Here is a 22,562-nt window from a genome sequence, read left to right as displayed (position 1 = left end):
TTGCCAGTCAATTATTTTTTTAGCAACGTTTGAAACTATTCCAGAATCTCAGTACCTGGGTAAACCTTTCAAAGACGGGATGCCAATCGTCTATGCGACTATGCTAGTTTCGACGCTCTATGTCTGACTCACCCAAAAACACCATCAAAGAGTAACCCACCATTGTGGGAAACCCCCTCGAATCAGTTTCGAACCTGAGACTAAAGGTGTACAAAAAAACAAGTTTTGAGACCGATTCGTAGCAAACCGACCCGAACCGGTTTGACAGGCAAACCGGTTTCACCCAAACCGGTTCATGAACCGACCCCAAACCACCCTTTTGGGTATCGATTTTTCTTTTGAACAACTAAACCGGTTTTAAAACCGGACCGGTTTGAGGAAAACCGGTTTTAAACCGGTTCTAAACTGAACTGAACCCACCTAGACCATGTCAACATCTCTTGCTCCTAAACCGGTTTGGGTCAAACCGGTTTTGACCAGGCTTTGACCCAACCAGTTCGGTTTGGGAAAAAAGCCGGTTTCACACCTCTACCAGAGACTACTATAAGATCTCAAGCCTTAACCATCAACCCATGTCATTGGACCAGAAGCACAACTAAATCTAAACATTTCATTTTTCTTTTTTTTTTTCAAAATCTATTAAGTGTAAACCGACTCTTAGACACACATTAAAATGATACGACAAATAAATCTTTGAACAAAGTCGTTATAAACCCGTTAAAGATAAAACATAAGCCAGACAGACACGTTACGTTCCTGTAAAAAAAGATAGAAAAAGCGAGTCACCAACCAAAAAGTTAACTGATTACATTCATAAGGCGTATCGAGAACAAAAGGATGATCTAGTTTTTTGTTTGTGTTAGCTCCTCTTCACTTTAGATATTGTTTAATAATCTTCGGTTGTTTTTTTGTATATGAAAATCGGTTATGAAGCATCCCAATCCGGAATGTTGGCAGTAGCTTCATTCACCATCTTTACAAGAGTCACCTGCATCATGCATATAATGATAACTCGAGTATAAGCATAAGCGTATAGCAATGCAAAAACTGGTCTATCAGAAGTATACTTACCACACTTTCAGGAACCCCGGGTGGAGGCAAAGACAGATTTCTTGGTGGAGGCCCGCGTAGATGTGACCTTTTATCAAACCGCCATTCTCCAATCTCTCCATATGTTAGCTCACCCTTCAAAAGCAGCAACCCGAGTTTTGACCCGTTTGAGACAAAAACGACAACCAGATTGACTCGTTCATAAGATTAAATTAGCAATTACCTTCATGTTGTAGTCGCATCCATACGTGTAATGAATGATAAACCTTTTTCCAACTTCCAAGTCCCAAGGGGGCTGACAAATTGAAATTAAAGTTTTAATAACACATTTAATTTCAGGGTTAATACCCAGCATACTTTCGAATTTGTAAGAAAGTCCATCAACCCAATTTTGGAAAACTAAAGTCTAGGTCTGTAAACAAACCTAACGTTCAGTGAAACGTTTGGCGGGAAATTCGTTTATGTCCATTTATTTAATAGACAAACTAGCATGAACATATTCTTTTGTTCGTTTAGTTAAATGGACGAGCATGAAGGCATGTCTTGTTCGTTTATTTATGTTCATGAATATTCGTTTAGTTTGTACATTTAAATTTGTTTAAGTTTGTTCGTTCATGTTCATTTGTTTACATGTTTATTAAAAAAGTTAGGCTCCTTACAATTTAGTCTAGTTTTATGAAATTAAAATGTCACCAATTACAACTTAGTCTAGTCTCCAACCAACATATTGATGTTCATGTTTCTTTTTAATTAGTGTTCGCTCAATTATGTTCATTCGTCTATATTCAGTTATGTCCGTTCATATATGTTCGTCAACCGTTCGTTTATACTATTAATGAACGAACATAAAAGAAAATGAGCACGCTCAGATTCTTAAAGAAGGACGAAGAGGAAACTCTGTACGTTTAATTGTTTGTGTTTGATCATTTGTTTAGTCAAAGTTAAACGTAATTATGAAATTTTAAAAAATGACTATTTACCCCTTGTAAACCAATCAAATTTTGATGAGGTGATGTTACAGAAATGATGATGTGGACAACAATTGTACCATGTTTGATGATATGAATTTTTATTTAAATTTGCGATTTTTCATAAGGTGGTATTCCAGGTCAGCAACATAGTCCACGTGGTATCCACATCAATAAATAAAATCGCCTAGGTAGTCTCCACATGAGTGGTGATTGTGCTAGTAAATGATGTTCATCATTGTTTGTGTATTTTAAACTTCACGGATTAAATTGCTAAAGTTAGTTTTTATGGTACTAACCGTTAATATTAACAATAGTTAGTAAATTAAATACCTGGAGCATAAAATCTTTCCGAAGAATGTGTTGTACACCATGCAACGCGGAGGCCACAGCGTACGCATACCTAAAATAACCAAAATAAAAGTCAAATTTGTTGACTAAATACACAATACGCAAAAGTGTAAAATCAAAATTATTTTCATGAACTTTAACTTACATTTCTAGCACCCATCCAAAAGCTTTATCAGTCTCGGGATCATCCTTCATCCTTAAAGAAACATTCATCCAAGTGGGAGCAATTTTTTCAAGTAGATCCTGTATAAATTCAATCTCAGTCTCTCTATTACATTCTTTGAGCCGAAGTGGCAATAAAAAAACATATTTTTAACCCATTCGGTCCACCTTGCAATTGTTACTTACAAATATTATTTCAAGAAGCATGGAAAGTATGTAATCTATGAAAATTATTTTAGTAGTACCTTTCTTATAATAACAGGAGAATTACCAATTGGATCTACACTAGTTACAGGCCCATTTTCCTTAGGAAAATATTTTCTGATAATTTTTTCGTTCTCAGCAGGTTTGATGTAGAAAAACGGGTATCCAGCAGGAAACTCTCCACGGGCCAAATTAGGCAGTGGATTTACAAACACGTGATCAGGCTCTGCCATCAATATGTATCTGCAAAGGACAAAATAGTCATTAAAATTTCTTAGAATAAAAATATGATTTAGGAATGTGTGAATGGGAGAAGAATGCTGACTCCTCTTCTATAGTAGCCCTCTCCAGCCATTGCACAAAGGCCCAAGGTCTGTTCAAAACTATGTATCCCTGTATACCAAATAATATCCATGTCATAAAACCAAAGATATATAATTCTACATAAATTGATATGAAAGCTATTAATTCAACATTTAAAACTTCCAACATGCACAAATAGGTGTCTGCCATAATGGAAAAACATGCATGCACATGCAACACAAAGGTTTAATCAATTGTAGGCGAGCGGCAATAAGTTCTATAAATAGACATGATGCCTCAAAAAATTCTTCATGCATATAACCAAAAAGCCTACAAATCTTGAGGAACATATAAATAGACATGATTCCTAGGAAACTTGGAACTGTCTCAACTTAAAAAAAAAATTACAATGGGACACATGCATTACACTGTATACGTTATAACTTGGTTTAAACTAGTTGATCAACTAAATGGACTTCCAGTAATCAATTGTCTGTATTCTCATAAAAAGACTAACCTAACTTACCTTCACCACGATTAGACAATAAAACTAGCATGAACTAGAAATGACTCAAAGAATCAAATGGCAAGAACGACAGTATACAGACCTAATGACCTATGACGATTTTGTTCGACTAAACCTTTTCAAACTAGATTTGATGCAACACTGGCTTTAAAAATTGTTCAGATAAGCCTAACTATATCTTTTAACCAGTCATTATGATGTTATGTAGATCAATAGAATGGAAAATGATTTAAAGAACACATATATGGATGCTTAAGTATAAGCAATTTGCAGTTTGTAGATAAGTTGAAGCATTAGACAAATGCTGAAGATTGAAGCTTGGATTGAAGAATCTGGGAATTTGTTTGAATTTGGTAAAGGTGAGTACAAGAAGTTTTCTAAACGAGATCACACATCAAAATGTATCTTAGTAAAAGCTAATAAAATGAAAAGGAAGATTTTATAAATGAAATAGTAAGTTGTCAAATTACATCAAATTGTGATTTATTAACGTTTACATATTTCGGCATTTGCATGTGCATAGTTTAAGTAACCGCAATGTTGGTAAAGCCTCAGAGTGAAATATAGTTATATAGTTTAATAATAGGTAACCACAAAGCTAGTTAAGCATAGAGGTGAAACATATCTATGTTGTTTAATGATAAGTAATCATATAGCTACTTAAACATAGTTATATAGTTTAATGAAGAGTGGCCTAAGGAATACTTACGTCAACTTGATGCAGTGTGGACAAATAAGTAGCCTACCACATATCTAACGCCCCAGGTGAAATGTAGCCAATATTTGGTTATTCACTAGTATGGAAGTGGATATATTGGTTAAGAAACTTATTCTTGAATAATTTGCGCATTTATTTGTACCTAATCAAAATGGAAATTAGTGTCTTCACTTGTGAATACTATAAAGTAACCCATAAATAGTGTATAAATTGTTTATTAAACGAGTCATGTTCAATTAGACTCATTTAAAAAACGGTGACGCTCAGGATTCGTAGGTTGACCTGTTTAAGTTTGAGGCTTTTTTATATTACTTTTTTAAGATTTGATGTATAAATTTTCCAGCTTAAAGAGTGAAAGGCTCTTCACATCATCTACAAAACTTAAAAGCAACATCTTTTGCCTAATTTTGTGTTGGGACCCTAGTTTTGCCCACACTTGATTTTTACTTTTTACCTACATTTCCGTTTGCCTTAGCCTTACTTTTACCTTAGATGGGTCTTGGTGTACATACTATTTAGGGAGTCATAGGTACTTTCAAGGGTTCACACTATCTTTTTTGTTTCTTTGCAACTTGCTCTTCTATTTGTTACTTATACAAGTTTCTCTACAATTTATTTAACAAAATACATGTGTTCGTGGATCAATGTCGTGCAACCCACTTGTAAAGAAACTTGTATTTTGTTACACATGTTATAAATTTGAATTTTTTGATTCATAAACCTGAGACTTAAAAGAAGGTTCTTAATATGTAATTTGTAAATATTTTCACTGATATTTTGAAAGTCAAGCGGTTTGACTATCTTGTTTTAGAAAGTCTACTAGGAACTAGTATCAATTTGAAATAAAGGTTCTTGGGGAATTATTGAAAAAAAAAACCTACAAGAAGGCCTAATTTGTGATTGTTTATCATGGCATCCTTATTCCTTATGTATAAGCACTTTTAATTAATTTGTATTTTGTTCAAGAAGTTGAATAAAACTAGAGGTCACACTTTCAACTCATTCGCTTACAAATGGGTCAGTTTCGTTAGGTTTTATTTATAAAATGTAAATGTTTAAGCTGTAGAATTTAAGTACAAAGATTTCACTCTCTTTACTAAAAAGGTAATTAGGTTATAATCTTGTATAAATTAAAAAAAAAAGTAACTATATGAAGTGAGCACAGATAATCCTTCCAACCACCTGCTTGATCACAACAGATGCTAGGACATGTGAAGATCATGTTTGAATTAAAAGCAAGTATTACAGCATGCTATCTTTGTCCATAAAAATCACTATTTTAAATTTAGTCACATAATAAGTGTTTAACCATCTCCCTGTAACAATTACAAGTTACGACTCAGTGGAGGGTAGTTTTTGGTACTTGCATATTCCAGTGAGTTTACAAATAGGAGAGTTGAATTATTTCTTATGTGTCTGAGTAAACTAGAGTGTGAATCATCATAAGAACTCCCACACCCTAATTAACATAGATATATAGACGTTGTAATGTTCATTTACTTATTTTATTACTAGTTGGTCTAATAATTATCGTTTACAATTAAGATATATTCGTCTATGATAAAAGGATGAAAAGAACAAAGAAAGATTCAGTCTTACTCGATCCAAACCAGATGGAAGTGGGTCAACAACAAACGTTGGAATCTCATCCATCAAATTATCAGGTACACCCGAATGCAGAATCCTGGTGAACTTTCCCATCTCTGATCCAGCCATATCTTTCGTCTTTTTATACCAATAATACATAATCCGACACTGCCATTTGCTATAAGGAGCATCCGTAGCTGTCAACGCAACATGATATAACGCCTTACCACCCCTTGATCTTCTCATATTATCAGGCATCTCAACAATCGGATCATTAGCTAACCCTAGAGAATTCACCGCTTTGTAATGAACTGCCATTGTTAACAAATTATACGTCGCAAAAAACGATCCAACAGCCAAAAGAACTAGAAACAACGTCGACGAGCAACTGAAACTTTTCCGTGCCATTTTCGCTTCCGTTACATAAACACGAGCCTTTAAATACCACTTCAAGCGAACTACAAACGTCTGCACATATATCCCCCTTAATTTCTCTCTTCTCTCAAAACTCACAAATCAATCTGCATAGACACATTCAAAGTCAAACATATGTAAGTCAACCAGTTGACTTTAATCATACAAATACATCACATACATATATATACATAAACATCAACAAAATCCCCTAAAATCATTAAAACCTCGATTCGGTCAACTCGAACCATTAAAGCCTAACTTCGCATACAAAATTATCTGAAAACTTGAATTTATGAGCCCTAAGCATAATTCAGCTACAATAACCTACACATAACTCTCTAATTGAACCTCAAAACCTAAGGATCATGAATATTAATATGACGAAAGCTTCATAAACCCTAGGTTTGGTGTAATGATCGCCAAATTTGACACAACAAACGCCTGTGATTCAAAATTAACTGCAACAGTATACAGAATACGAGTAGTTGCAACGATAAAACGTGAAATTATAAAGTAATTAATCAATACTTTAGGTTTATTTTACCTTAATTGAGCAAATGATAGCCGAAGAAGCTTCGAGCAGAAGAAATGAAACGATACGAAACCTGAACGTGTGAAGGCAGAGTAATGAAAGAGCAGAATGATGAAGAATATGGTGATTTGTGTGTATCTGCAAATGATTAACGGGATTCAACGCTGTGAATAGTAATAATAATAATAATATTATTATGTATGAGTTTAGATCCGACTGGTTCAGGGCGTCTGCATCTGCGATTCGAGGAAGTGAAGAATATGTATATATAATTAGTTCCACGAGGGAATGAGTAAACCTTTCGCCTTTCCTGTAATTTGATTTTTTTTTTCAGGATTTGTAGACCCTAAAAGTTGGTTTTTCCGTCTCTCTTATTTAATGAATGTTGGTATGTGGGTGTAAATGAGTTGAGCTGAGCCCGAGTTAATTAGGGTTGAGCTCTTTTTTAAAGCTTGAGCTCGTCTCGTGAGATGTTTTTTCAAGTTTGAGTTCGGCTTGGACTCAGCTTGTTTATTACTTGTTAATTAAATTTTGTACTCTTTTTAATTGTTTTTATATGTTTTGAGAAAACCTTAAACGAGCCAAAAACTAGGGTCGAGTTCGCCTATGAAGTGTGATGCTAATGCATCAAATTCCAAAAGAGGTCAATCTTAAAAATGCATAAGGCTGGACGAGCCTAAACGAGCTTCCTGCGCACGACTCAAGCTCGGGCTCGACAACAAAGCGAGCTTTATTCTCGGCTTGTTTCGAGTTTTTTTATCGATCCGAGCTTGAGTAGCTCGTGAGCAGCTCAATTCATTTGCACCACTAGATGTCACGTGTTGACTTCTGAAGTCTAAATTTTGATTTCCTGCCTCTCTATTATGATAAATAATAATGATGATTTTTTTTAATTTGAAGTGCTTGCACTTCCAGCATACCATTTATTTTGGAATTATGACCACTCACGTGAAGAGTTTGTGGTAGGACGAAGCCATTTACTCGTATCAATAAGTGGGACATAATGGTTGACCCAAGCAACCGAGGGAGACGCAAGAGGCATCTTTCGCGTCCTCAAGACACTTCGGTTAATTAAAGAATTTGAAAATGATTTACGTTAATCAAGTTACATTTTTACACCGGTTAAAAGTATTAAGTTCGGTGACGTGTGGTTTTATATGTAATTTGCTATAATTGAGTATTGAGAGTTACTAGTGAAACATTGTTAAAATGAATATATTGATAAACGTATATTATAAGAGTTAAGCTAAACATACCCTCCTCTTCTACTTTTCATACCATCTTTCTTAAACTTTCAATTACTTTAACAATTATTATTTGACATATTACTCTCTATAACATTTTTTTTAATTTTATAGTATAAAATTTGTGCACTTTATTACGTAAATACACTAATTTTTTTTACTTATTAACAAACATTATTTGTTTTAAAAAATGCAAACTATCTTCAAAAACTATTAAAAACACTCTCTAAACAATGGAAACAATTATAGCAAAAATGTACTTTTAAATTATATTTTAATTAAGAAAAAAATGTTTTTGTTATTTAAAAAAAAGCAAAAAATCGTATTAAAAATAGTAAAAAAAATATTCTTAACAAAATGTGTTGTGAAGACAATAATAATAAAAGATAATAAAATGACAAAAAGAAATCAAAAAGGTTTGAATTGTATAAATGTGAAACTTGAGGAGGGTATATGCTTAGTCAAAATAGGATAGATGGAGATACGTTTAGCAACAGCGTATTATAATCCGTATTATAATTGTGGATGGAGCCCTATTGACTTGAAGATAACTAATTGGTGAAAGATTTTGTCATATTTTAATTCGATATATACATGGTAATAAGCAACCAATATACTTAGAAAGAAAATGCTAAATATGTATAGCTTGATGTAAATTTGACATACAAATAAAAGACATATACAATGAAATATTCGTAATCATTTTGTCATGCACTTGCAATAAAACCAATAATGACTACAAGAAATTGTTAAAACTAAGTATTGGAATTTGACATGCATTATAACAAAATGGCGATTTTCTACCATTGCGGGATGTCGTGTGTAAGGGCCTTACTAACATTATAGTCGTGTTAGGTATCCCATAGAGTACGATGGTGTAGACATTTAATTATACGAATTAGACACAAAGAGCGTATAGTCGGTGATATGCCTAGTTAAAATGTTTCATACAATATAAATACTGAGGCCGGGGAATCTTCCCTAAAACATATAAAACATAAATGAATTATGTGAATTGCACGTATGTGAGTGTAACAAGTCATGATATAGGTGTTGTTACCGAACTGAATTTTAATTTGGATGGTTCTATAAGTAAAATGAGTATCTGGATGTGTGATTTCATAAGGTTCTTGTGCTTCTTCACAAAATATAGACAATGAGACTTGGGCGCAGACGTTTATGATGAATCTAACATGTGTTTTATAGTATGTATAATAACAAGTTGTCAAGTTTCATTTAAATACATCTTATCTTCAACTATTAGTTACACCCTACTCTACAAAGAAAACTTGTAATTTTGGTTGACGTTGTATTATGTAAAGTTGTTAATTTGATCCTTAATTAAACAAATTTCAATTATATATATATGCATAAATAGATACAAAATAAGATACAAAATTTGTAATCATACATTTACCATATAAAATAAGATACAAAATTTATATTTATACAAATAAGAGACTCGTTTTAGCCCCCTGAGAATAGTCAAACTCATGCGAAGCTCAGTTTTCGAGCTTGTTTAAACTCAACTTAATTCAAACATTTAACAAACTGACTTCAAGTAACTTATGAACGGCTCTAATGAGCTCTACTTATATACACCCATATTTGCAAGTTGGTTTACCACTAATTCACTTTGGTTAACAAACAACACTTTCACGTTAATGCACTCTGGTGTGTTCATGTGACTTGTGAACATTATAACACGTAAATGACGAAAATAATGTGTAACAAGAGACACATGGATGGGCAAAGCATGAAACGTCTGAATTACTTTTTTACCTATTTAAGATGCTCCATGTTATATGTACCTAAGTTAGCTAACATACCTTGTTGGCCTATATAATAAACGTGGCCTATAATATAACTAGTGGTAGTGACATGATATATAGTCCCTTGCATGAAAACAATCTCTATGCTTAATAAACTATATAATATTATTTATCATCTTATCATTTGTCAAAAGTAAAGATGTTTTCACATTTTACATGTGTCAAAACACATCTTGTTACTCATCACATCCAACTTTTAAAATGGTATTTAGCTTTAACGTCTCATGTTAAGCGGGTGTATCGACATATAAACACGCTTTTAACTCGTGTGTTTCACCTTTTAATGGGAGTATAAGTGTATAACATCAAATCATTGTGTATATAATCTGGCCAAAAATAAATGTGTAGCTTTAAATCCAAATTTAAATAATTTTCAGCAACATTTTTTTAACGGCCAACAAACAAATAATTGCCTAGGTATATCATACGGGGTAACCTAATGACAAAAGGCTACCGCCAGCTGGCCCAACCCAACCGTACGGAGCCCATAAGTGCCTTCAAGTTATCTTCAGTTCCAAAGAAAACCCACCTGCCCGAAGGTCGACTGATTGTAAAACCCGGACGCCCTTAGGATCGAACTAGAGATCACAAAAACTCGGTCTTCCTTCATTGAGCCACCCATGCATTCCCCAAAATGTTGTCTGTAAGGGTTAAATATAAATCTTCATCGAAAAACTCATGTTTTCTACTACCATAGACATTTTCACCAACATTCTCTCTCATTATTTTTTCTAGTGTAACATCAAAGCATGTGCAATCTTAAGAACTTAAACTTATATTAATCAATGGTCACATACAATTTTCCGAAAGTAGATTAAAAAATAAGTTAGTTGTGTGCCTTATTGCACGAACACAGACCTAATCCTGTCTGAAACAATATTTGATCTATACATAAAAACATACTTTATCATTTGTGGCATCATAATTTCTTATCTTCTAATTGCTTACTTGATCATTATTACAAATGTTATCGTTAACGATCCAACATTTGCTGCATGGTTTTAAAAGATTACAAGTGTGTGTCGTATTTAAAAATAACATACATTTTTTTCTTTTAATTTTTACTTAAGTTTTGAAATTTTAAAAAAAATCAGCCTTGGCCCCATCTACTGTCACAGCCCCGACCCCTATACCCCGGGAGGGGAGCCGTAAACGTTAAGTGGTGGTATCGATGTTTATTAAAATAATTTGCAGCGGAATATTTCATCAAAACCGTAGTTAAGAAAATTAATCAGAGTTATAAAAACACCATAATTCTTATTTCATAAACTGGGATAAAACCCATTTTTATACAAACAAAAGTTTTATAGGGATAAACCCAAATTTACAAAACACGTTTCTTTATTCTGGTGACAAGCCACTTATTTAAGCTGGAAGCCCGCAGGCATCATTCCTTTGTCTCTAACAAGTCACCTGAAACATGTTTAAAAATATTTGATCAGCAGGAAATACTGGTGAGTACATTCATTTATAAATGACACATTTACAGTTACAGCATTAAGATGTTTTTACATCTGCCTGCTTACAAATTACCGAAAGGTACTTGTCACTCGACCGTATCTGTGACTGTGGTCATATTACTTATTGGCTAACACTTGTCCAATAAGTAACGTGTAATAGCCCAGTAGGCAAGCCTTGTATACAAAACCCCACAATACCAGTAGTAACCATCCCGTAAGTCTACAGAGACTTAATCACTGTAATGTATTTAAAATCGTTTGAAAATATTTGGACTATTTGTCATGAGTTTAATGGATTTAGAAAAGCATCATGACAGCATTGGAAAATCAGTTGTCTCACGCAAATGTGAGTTGTGCAAAAACTCGAATGTCTCACCTTGCAAGTTTATATTTAACAAGCCTTCTGGTGTTAAGCACCTAGATTAAACACAATGTAGTATATTTCTATTAGTATAAACCCATAATCATAACGATAATCACGAGACATGAAACTATACACGATAGCACAATGTCATACCTTGGTTAGGTTGAGCTTTTGGATTCGTGTTATAAAAGTTCCTTTCAATCGGAGAGGTACCGTTACAATTACTTGGTATAATACTAGCCTTATATATAAGAAATACGAGAGAAAGTATGATTTTTTGGAAGAGTTTGTGAAATCCAGATTGCTGCCCTATTTATGTTTGAATTTGAGCATCTTCGCGTATCGCGAAAGAAATCTTTGCGTATCGCGAAGTTGCAGTAGGGTTGCCGAGTCAGCTCTAGCTATGCCACGTGGCGTGACATGTGTCAGGCTACGTAGCTTTCACGTCACATCTTCGCGTATCGCGAAGAAGCTTAAGCATACTCCTTCGCGTATCACGAAGGTGCAAAAATACTAAGGCGGCCCTTAAGCGGCGATGCGAAGTGCAAAGTGCCCCATCGAAGCGCCACATTGCGCCCGAGCCCGGGCCCGTCGGGTGCTTCGCACCCTCCGTTAGGACTACTGGGTGTGATTTGGCACATAAGAATATTATCATGTGAACTCTCTTCCTTATAAAGAGCTTACAAGTTTTGTAATCTAGCGATGTGAGACAAGAGTTAGAAATCCTATTTATACCATGGTGGAAGCCTTCCATTTTCTTTCCTCCACAAATGTGGGATGGAATTTTCCTTTACATTTTTCATTCTTCCTTTTACTTCTTCTCTTTTCTTTCTCATTTCATTTCTTTCTTTGATTAATTTATTCTTTATTATGGTTTGTTATATCTACTGTGTTTATTGTCGCATAGCACGAACACCTCTCCAATCAGTAATCAGTAAATGTTATATATGATGCCTTCAATTATGGATCATAAACAAGTTGATAGTTGAAAAATTCGTATAAAGTATTATACTTAGAGCTTCTATGTTATTTCTTAATTAATGAATTTTAAAAAGTGGATATTTGCCCTTGTAGAATTGTTATTATTCTTATTTATCATAACACACTCTCATTAACGGCAAATGCAGTTGTGTCAGGGTCGTCTCAGAAAACCCATTAAAATTTCGGGGCCTGGGACGAGTAAAATAGCAGGCCCCTAAAATTGTCTTCTTAATCATGTAATAAATAATTTGACAATTTTGCCAATAAGGTTGCATTTTAAAAGGCACACAACAAACAAATAAAAATAAACATGTTACTAAAATGCATCATATAAAACGTAATGAAAGTTTTTCTATAATAAAAATAACACTAATTGTGGGAATTAAACCCATGACCTTTGATTACATAATTTAGGATATTTTCCATTCAACTAAAGAATCGTTTTGTAGATTTTAGTGTTAAAACAACATTTTATATTTAAATTAAAATAATATTTTTAATAATTATGGATCTCTCGAAAGGATGGGCCTGGGTCCGTTGCCCTCCCACTAGGAAGAGAGTTTTTCACATGATATATATGTAGGAAATAAATTAAAGCACAAATTTAGTGTATTAAAAACTCTAAACATGTTTATAGCAAACTTTAACTCCTAAATTAAGTAAATAACATATGCATATGCATGTGTGCATTAAAAAAATTGAAATACAAATTTTTTCTTCAAAAAGGTTGAAGTAATTTCTTTTTCTACATGTAAGTTTTTTTTTTTTGGCATTTTGCTTGTGTCTATCTCGGCTCATTTGTTAATTAAACTAGCCTTTCAAAAAAGAAACGTGTGCATTTAAACAAATTAAAATAAGAGGTGGGTTTGAAACTCTACATCAATCTAACAAATGTATATATTTTCTTTTATCAGGTAAATAGATTTATATACATCCAACCTTCACTTTGTTGGCCGTAAACATTCTCAACTAACAAATATTTTCCATTACTTTTACTTCGTTTTCTTCTGGCGCACCAAAACCAACTAAATACTAACCCCGATGTGCTGAATTTTAAATGACATGACATTTTATTAAAGGATGTGTCAATGAAAAAATATTAAATAACTAAATAAATATTCCCCCAACATCTTCACCCATCTTCAATTTCATCACCATAATCCCAATTTCATCATTCATGCTTCCAATTCTCTAAAACACAACAAAATTCAGTCATCTCCTTCTCTATTTAGTTTTTAATTTTTTTAAATGTCACATGTGACATTTGTCAATTTCGGGTTATTTTATACTTGTATTCTTAATGTAAACCCGACCCGTTTTGTATCCCGAACCTTTCGATATTATCAAAATGATGAATTGTATGTTAAATATTTGTTTTATAGTTGTTGGATAAAAAAAACACCCTCTTCGGTTCTTAAAATTCCCCGAAAACGCTCAAAACGAACTCCAGGGACTAAAACTACCAAAATGGAGACTTGACGGACCCATTTGTAGTTTGTGATTTCTTGGGTCTATAACCAACCCATTTTCATGAAACACCCTTTATGAAAGACCCATTCAACTTACCCTATATATACACACCCATCTTCTTTATTTGTGATTGCTCATTTCTTCATTTCTCTCTCAAATTCTTGAATTCTAAGGTTGTTCTTCATAAGCTAATCTTTCATTTTAACTAACTTCTCAATACTTAAAGCTTGATGTTACAACATATATATAATATACACTCCTTGTTTACCTTCGGTCTTTCATTTCTCCAGTCTCGGCCGGTTGAAATGTCGAACTAGTAAGGCAAGGTTACATGGAGGACTTTGTAATCCTTGTTTATATATTTAACAAATCTAACCATATAACTTGTTATACTTGCTTAAATTCTACATATTTTAGTTTATTTTTCATATTTGTCAAGTTCCATGGTATTGGGTATGTGGTGACTAGCCTCGGTTTCATCCCGAGTTGAGAACCGAACAAAAAACCGAACTTTTGTTTAAAAGCATTATTGTTAACTTTTTGAATGTAAAACTTGAGTATTATTATTTATAAGTTATTTTACAAGTTCCATGGTAATTGGGTATGTGGTAATCATCCTTGGTCTTATTCCGAGTCAAGGACCGAACCAAAAACCGAACTCTTGTTTAAAAGCTTTATTGTTAACTTTTTGAATGTAAAACTTGAGTATTATTATTTATAAGTTATTTTACAAGTTCCATGGTAATTGGGTATGTGGTAACCATCCTCGGTTTTATTCCGAGTCAAGGACCGAACCAAAAAAACCGAACTAAACCGAGTTCACTCGCTTAAGACACACAAGTGTGTTTTTAGCCACCAAAACTCATATTTTTCTTCAAGATTATATTTTAAATCAATTTTAGTTAATTTCTAAACATACTTGGCATGTCGGTAACCAACTTGATCTTATAACAAGTTCGAACCGATAAGGTCGTATACTCGCTTAACGAACGTTAAGGTTCTTCACAATAGAACTACATACTTGGTTAAGTCTATTTTGATTTTATTGAGTTATCTCACAACATTTATTATTTTGGGAAGTTAACTGTGAGCTTGGTCAATTATCAAGTCTCGAACCGACAAACCCGAACACTCGTTTAAACCTCGTTTTGGTATTCTTATAACCAAATGTTTTGCAATATCGCATTTTAACCCACATTATTACTTAACATAGGTTGAGTAAAAAAAGAAAAAAAAACTAATGAATAGAATACCGAGACCCGGTTTCGAGTAAACTTATTTTACAAAACTCGTTTCTTTAATTTCTCAAATATTTACATTTTAAATCTTAAACTTTATTTATTTACTTTATTTGTCATGTATTTTATTTTAAACCCTTCCAAGACTACCTACTAACACAAGACCCATTTAATATAGGTCTTGCTCGTTAAACTGATCTCTCCGATTATTCACGACACTATCTTTCAAGTTACTTGTTAATGTGAGTACTTTTTCATCCCCCGTTTTCCATCTTTCGTTTTGAGGGTGGCATTACATACTTATTCAAATTCAAATGATTTATACTTGAGTCTTAAACCACAACACGTATTGTATATGTTTACTTAAATAAATGCTCGATTTGGTGTTATATGCTTTACATGATTATGTGCAAATTCTTGAATGCTAAGGCGGGTAGCCTCTTGAATGCTAAGGCGGGTAGCCTCATCAAAGTATGATCATACGTTAATTCCGAGTATATATGGTATCCCCATATAGAAAGGTGTCGTCAATGTATTCTTATTGACGATTTCATTATTGTCGTCAATGTATTCTTATTGACGGTTTTATTATCTAAATTGTTGCTATTATTTATTGTTTTCATATACTAGTTGTGGATTTCATACTATATACTTATTGTCCAAAACTATGAAAATTGCTCACCAACCTTCGTGTTGACAAACTCTATTTTATGCAATGTTACAGGTTTGATGTTAGCTTGATTGGATTACTTGAAGAAACTTATTATCTTGGCTTTAGGATATTAGAAAATAAAAGAACAAAGTTATTTGTTTATCTATCTATTTGGCATTTTGTATGAACAATTGTTGTGTTATTTATGATGATATGGATTTAAATGAGTTGTTTAAATATTGTAACTTTATAGTGTCATTGTGCAATGAGCAATCATGTCGCGCCTCGACGTTTCCGCCTTCATTGGTCGGGGTGTGACACCACATCATTTTAAAAAAATCATGTCAATAATAAAACTAGCAAAGCTAGTGTCACGTTAATTTAGAAGTGCCAAAAGAAAATAAGGTGAAAGTTAATAGCATTTATGATACGGAACCGGATGACCGTCAAGACCGTGACAAACTGGGTTCGATGCAAAGCGGCTAACGGGCGCGTTCGAGTTCGTTTTAACTTCCAGCCGAGTTCTAGTATTTGTTTTATTTATTTTCTCTATTTGTTGGTTTGTTTAAACATTTGAATTTCTTAGGTGGATAAGTTTTATCCGTTAGTTTGTTATCTTTCTTTTATTTATATTGTAATTATGGCCGGAAGGGATTATTGAGTTATTTGGAAAATTTATCTTCTCTACAACAAGGTTCTTTTGTTGTTCTTGTGGATTCCGGTCCGCCGGATCACGACCGTTGTTGCTATCTTGGTTGGCCAAGGGTAACGCCGCTAGGGTACGCCTAGGTTATCTACTCACGTTTGTATCAAGTGGTATCACGAGACCAGGAGACTCTCAGCATGGCGGCGGCAGGAAATCACCGTCCACGTAGGGCTGTTCATGATGATCGCGACCCTCGTGATGCTGAGATCGAGCAGCTTCAGCGCCGTGTTCGTGAGTTGGAGCTTCGTTCTTTCGAAAGGTTGGGTTCTAATGTTTCTGATGATACATACACCGATTATGAGGGAGATTTTGATAATGTTTTTGCTAACCAACATGGTGATCACGGTGAACGTTCACCTCCACGACACAGACACCGTACCCCACCCCCTCCACCGGTAGACCCTTTACGTGCTTTAGGGTTTCGTCTTGAAATCCCAGAGTTCAAAGGTCGTCTTCAACCAGATGATTTTCTTGATTGGTTGCACACAATCGAGCGGGTTTTCGACATCCGCCACGTTCCTGATGATTTAAAGGTAAAGCTGGTTGTTCTGAAGTTTCAGAAACACGCGTCTCTTTGATGGGAACACGTTCAATCTCAACGGTGTCGGGAGGGTAAACGTCGGATCGCTACGTGGGACAAGTTAAAGCGATTGTTAAAGAAAAAGATTTACCTGCTACGCATAAATAGGATACGTATTTGGAATACCACAACTTAAAGCAACAATCACTGTCCGTCGAGGAGTTTATTTCGACATTTGAACGCATGCGTATGCGCTGTGGTATGGAGGAAGAAGAGGAACAGATTATAGCCAGGTTTTTGGGGTGTTTACGAACCGAGATAGCCGAGGTTGTTTATCTCCAGCAGTACTATACGTTTGATGATGTTTGTCGGCTCGCGCTAAGGGTGGAAAAACAACTCGCCTCTAGATCCAAAACAACGACCCGTGCACCCCTACCTACTCGTTCCACACCGGCCGCTTCTTCGGCTACACGGGCCGGCCCAATCAAAGCGGACCCACCGGGTCCTCAACCCACACCGGAAGCAGGTAGTAATCCGTCCCCTAATCCTCGTTGTTTCAAATGTCAAGGTTTTGGCCACCTTAAACGGGATTGTCCGAATAAACAGTTACTTACTTTGGTTGATCCGGATTCCGGATCGGATGGTGATGACGACAATCCAGAACTTGTTTACCCGGATAAGGGCGAGCTTCTCGTTACTCGTCGCCTTCTTACTGCTTTGGTGCACCCTTCCACCGATGACACTTTGTGGTTACGTAACAATATTTTTAAAACTCAATGCACGGCCAAAGGGGAAGTTTGCACAATTATCATTGATGGGGGTAGTTGCGAGAATATGGTGTCCACCACCATGGTCGAGAAGTTGGCATTGGACACCCAAGACCACCCCGAACCATACCAATTGTCGTGGTTACGTAAGGGAAATATTGTGCGGGTCACAAAAAATTGTTTGGTGAATTTTTCTATCGGCTCTAAATATGCGGATGATTTATGGTGCGAGGTTATCCCGATGGACGCATGTCATTTGCTTTTAGGTCGTCCTTAGCTTTACGATAGACGTGTTAAACACGATGGCTTTCGCAATACTTATACGTTCAAAAAAGACGGCGTGCACATCACATTAGCTCCTTTGAACCTGAAGGATGAACCGCCACCTTCACCTTTAGTGTCCAAGTCGGAATTTACCGGTCTCGTTCGCATGCATCCAACCCCTTTGGTTTTTGGTTTATTTCTGGCCGAAGAGAATCCCCCGATTCATGACCCACCCGCAGACTTTGCGCCTCTTCTCCATGAATTCAGTGATATTTTTCCCGAAGAAATCCCACGCGGTCTACCTATGTTGCGTGACATTCAACATTGTATCGATTTTTTTCCCGGTTCAACCATTCCAAACAAAGCCGCATACCGTATGAACCCGAAGGAGTTTGAAGAACTACAACGCCAAGTCGGGGATTTATTAACCAAAGGTCTCTTACGCGAAAGCATGAGTCCTTGCGTTGTTCCCGCCTTACTGGTTCCTAAACCGCGGGGCGCCTTTCGCATGTGCATTGACAGTCGAGCGGTAAATAAAATCACAATTAAATACAGGTTCCCGATCCCAAGTTTTGATGATTTATTGGATCATTTGGATGGTTCAACGGTTTTTTCTAAATTGGATTTGCGTAGTGGTTATCACCAAATTCAGATGCGTGAAGGTGATGAATGGAAAACCACTTTTAAGACTTGGGATGGCCTCTACGAATGGCTTGTTATGCCTTTCGATTTGTCTAACGCTTCGAGTACTTTTATGCGTCTCATGAATCAGGTTTTCAAGTCTTTTATCGGCCATTGTGTCGTCGTTTATTTCGACGATATTCTCGTTTTTAGCAAAACCCTTCAATTACATTTACAACAGTTGCTTGAAAATTTTCAAGTTCTCCGGGATCAAAAGCTATATGCTAATCCGAACAAGTGCCATTTCTTGACATCCGAGGTCTTGTTTTTGGGGTATTTAGTTTCCGAAAAGGGTATTCGCATGGACCCGTCAAAAACAGCCGCTATCACTTATTGGCAGCCACCCTCTTCGTTACACGAGGTACGTAGCTTCTATGGCCTCGCTTCTTTTTATCGGCGGTTCATATGGGATTTTAGTTCCATTGTTGCACCAATTACGGACTGTTTAAAGCAGTCCAAATTCGTTTGGATAAAAGCTGCACAACAAGCTTTTGACTCATTGAAGGAGGCGGTCACAAAGGCTCCGGTTTTAGCTATGCCGTCTTTCGACAAAGTTTTTACCGTTGAATGCGATACTTCCGGCTTAGGCATCGGTGGGGTTTTGAGTCAAAATAATCGCCCTATTGCTTTTTTCAGTGAGAAGTTTAATGACACTCGGAAGCGGTATAGTACATATGATAAGGAGTTTTACGCCATTATCCGAAGTCTCAAATATTGGCGCCACTACCTTCTTCCGAATGAGTTCATACTTTACTCTGATCATCAAGCCCTCAGGTTTATTCACGGACAAACACATTTGAACCCACGTCATGCAAAGTGGGTTGAGCTACTACAAGATTTCAAGTTTGTAATTCGTCATAAACCGGGTACCGCTAATCCCGTGGCCGATGCACTTAGCCGCCGTCCCGTTTTATTCAATTCTTCGAGTTTTGAGGTAATCGGCGTGGCTTCTTTTTCATACCTCTATCGTGATGATCCATATTTTCGTGATATTTGGCCGCAATGTGCTCTTGGCCCGTTTAAAGATTTTTATCGACAAGGCGAACTCCTTTATAAAGGGCGCCGATTGTGTGTTCCGCTTTCGTCGTTTCGGGAGGCCCTTGTTCTCGAATGTCATGCAGGTGCTTTAGCAGGTCATTTTGGACGAGCAAAGACGGTGGATTCAGTCGCCGATCGGTTTTATTGGCCGGGTATCACTAAGGATGTTATTAAAGTTTTGGCAAGGTGTCGTGTATGTCACGTAGAGAAAACACACAGTACTAATCAGGGGTTATACACGTCGTTGCCTACACCGTCCGCCCCATGGGAGGACGTTTCTTTGGATTTTGTTCTCGGCTTACCGGTCACCCAACGGAAGAAGGACTCCATTATGGTTGTAGTTGATAGATTTTCTAAAATGACACATTTCCTTCCGTGTAATAAAACGTTTGATGCTTCCCAAGTCGCCCGCTTGTATTTCACCGAGATCGTACGTTTACATGGTATTCCAAAGACTATAACGTCGGATCGTTATGTTAAGTTCGTTAGTCATTTTTGGCGAACCCTTTGGACGCGACTAGGTGCTAAACTGTAGTTTAGTTCGTCACACCATCCACAAACGGATGGTCAAACTGAGGTTACAAACCGAAGTCTTGGGAATTTACTTCGAAGTCTAGTGGGAGAGCATCCAAAACAGTGGGATTTAGTCCTTCCTCAAGCCGAATTTGCATATAATCGGTCCACTCATAGTGCCACGAGCCGTAGCCCCTTTTTGGTTGTTTACGGCCGAAATCCTTTCACACCTTTAGACTTGTCGCCAGTCGTGGATACCGAGCGATTGTCTACAGATGCCGAGGAACAGGTTTTGCAAATCAAGGAAATCCATGAACGTGTTAAGGAGCAAATCACGAAGCATAATCTGCAGTACCAAAACCGGGCTAATAAACATCGACGCCGTGTTGTTTTTGAGGTGGGTGACCTTGTGTGGGTATATTTGAGGAAAGAAAGATTCCCGCAGGGACGTTTCAGGAAACTCCAGCCGATGGGCCTTTCCGTATTCTTCAGCGCATCAATGATAATGCTTACAAAGTCGAGTTACCGGGCCACTACAATGTTTCGGCTACGTTTAATGTTGCTAATCTTAACCCCTATACGGCTGATGATGATTTAGAGGATGACTCGGAGACGAGTCGTTTTTAGGCGGGGGGAGAATGATACGGAACCGGATGATCGTCAAGACCGTGACAAACTGGGTTCGATGCAAAGCGGCTAACGGGCGCGTTCGAGTTCATTTTAACTTCCAGCCGAGTTCTAGTATTTGTTTTATTTATTTTATCTATTTGTTGGTTTGTTTAAACATTTGAATTTCTTAGGTGGATAAGTTTTATCCATTAGTTTGTTATCTTTCTTTTATTTATATTGTAATTGTGGCTGGAAGGGATTATTGAGTTATTTGGAAAATTTATCTTCTCTACAACAAGGTTCTTTTGTTGTTCTTGTGAATTCCGGTCGGCCGGATCACGACCGTCGTTGCTATCTTGGTTGGCCAAGGGTAACGCCGCTAGGGTACTCCTATGTTATCTACTCACGTTTGTATCAATTTAAATCCAATAACTCTTAATTCTTTATGTATACATGAACACCACGTGATGATGAGGTTCTTGTTATCGGTATATTTTTGGCTCCCAAACTTAAGGCTCCGACATATATAATTAAACTAGTATGGTTGAGGATAATTAGCCGAAAGAAAATAAGTTGCTTATTAGTTGAACTTTACTTTATGTGAAATAGCTCCAAAAGGAACATTGGAATCATGTGTGTAAACCATTATTCAAGGGGACACTTGTAGCATATACTATAAGTAAGGCCAACGTCTAAGACTTTATTAAAGATAAAGTTTCAATCTTCACCACCTAGGATGGTTTGTTGTTTTCGTTAAAAGTAATTTATTAGCTTATAAAAAATAAATAGTGTGCCCAACAAAACATACAAAACCAGGATGGCATCAACTATCATCTTAGACGTGGTATCATCCGGCTACACAAGAGTCTCGGCTCCTCAATGAATGTTTAACATGTTAAAAATCTATATGAATTCAAGTCAATTATTATAATAAATAGTTGTGTTAAAACGGTTTATACAATTCTTAGCCTATATATTGATTCTGAAATAAAAATACTCATCGCTAAGTAATAAGCACCATATATAAACTAATTATGCCAGTCTTTTTAGGTATAAATATACCTTATACTTTAGTAGTATCAAATAACACCGTGTATTTGGGGTAGGAGCCAAAATCGGTTTTAGTAATATAATCAGAAAATAGCTCATCGTAACCACTTCCCGAATTGATGCAATTCGATATCATTTTAATTTTTAAACAGTTATAACTTATATCACATATTATCAAAATTCAATTATTCCGAATCTGAAACTTGTTCATGTTACCATTATACTATATATAAATGCAAACATCTAGCTACAGCCTACAGTAACTTTAGAGAGGCCCAATCAGTGGCTGCCATGTGACAGCCACTAAATTTCATTCTTTTTTTATATTTTAACATCTGTTTTAGTATTTGACTAT

The 22,562-nt window shown here is 35.8% G+C and overlaps 1 protein-coding gene across 1 annotated transcript; it reads right to left on the bottom strand.

Moving 5' to 3' along the window:
* Window positions 1–740: 740 nt before the first annotated feature.
* LOC143549697 (hydroxyproline O-arabinosyltransferase NOD3-like) lies at window positions 741–6,299 on the bottom strand. Its single transcript, XM_077040546.1, has 8 exons — window positions 5,882–6,299; window positions 3,061–3,128; window positions 2,777–2,978; window positions 2,515–2,612; window positions 2,352–2,421; window positions 1,274–1,345; window positions 1,072–1,185; window positions 741–988 (listed from the first exon to the last, which is right to left on the bottom strand). The coding sequence occupies exons 1-8, from the start codon at window positions 6,275–6,277 to the stop codon at window positions 926–928; spliced, it is 1,083 nt and encodes a 360-aa protein (XP_076896661.1). The 5' UTR covers window positions 6,278–6,299; the 3' UTR covers window positions 741–925.
* Window positions 6,300–22,562: the final 16,263 nt, after the last annotated feature.

This window comes from Bidens hawaiensis, unplaced genomic scaffold, assembly GCF_021521415.1.
Source record: "Bidens hawaiensis isolate Kalapana, Puna unplaced genomic scaffold, B.hawaiensis_p1.1 tig00015763_1, whole genome shotgun sequence".
Classification (NCBI taxonomy): Eukaryota; Viridiplantae; Streptophyta; class Magnoliopsida; order Asterales; family Asteraceae; genus Bidens; species Bidens hawaiensis.
This window is presented reverse-complemented; position numbering and strand designations above follow the sequence as displayed.

Bases quoted from the DNA above. Each gene is read 5' to 3' on its own strand.
- LOC143549697 (XM_077040546.1), bottom strand. From the start codon at position 6,277: ATGGCACGGAAAAGTTTCAGTTGCTCGTCGACGTTGTTTCTAGTTCTT. The intron at 3,129-5,881 runs GTAAGACTGAAT...TTTGGTATACAG, and splicing joins TTCCATCTGGTTTGGATCGA to GGATACATAGTTTTGAACAG. The intron at 1,346-2,351 runs GTATTTAATTTA...TCAATTTGTCAG, and splicing joins GGAAAGATTTTATGCTCCAG to CCCCCTTGGGACTTGGAAGT.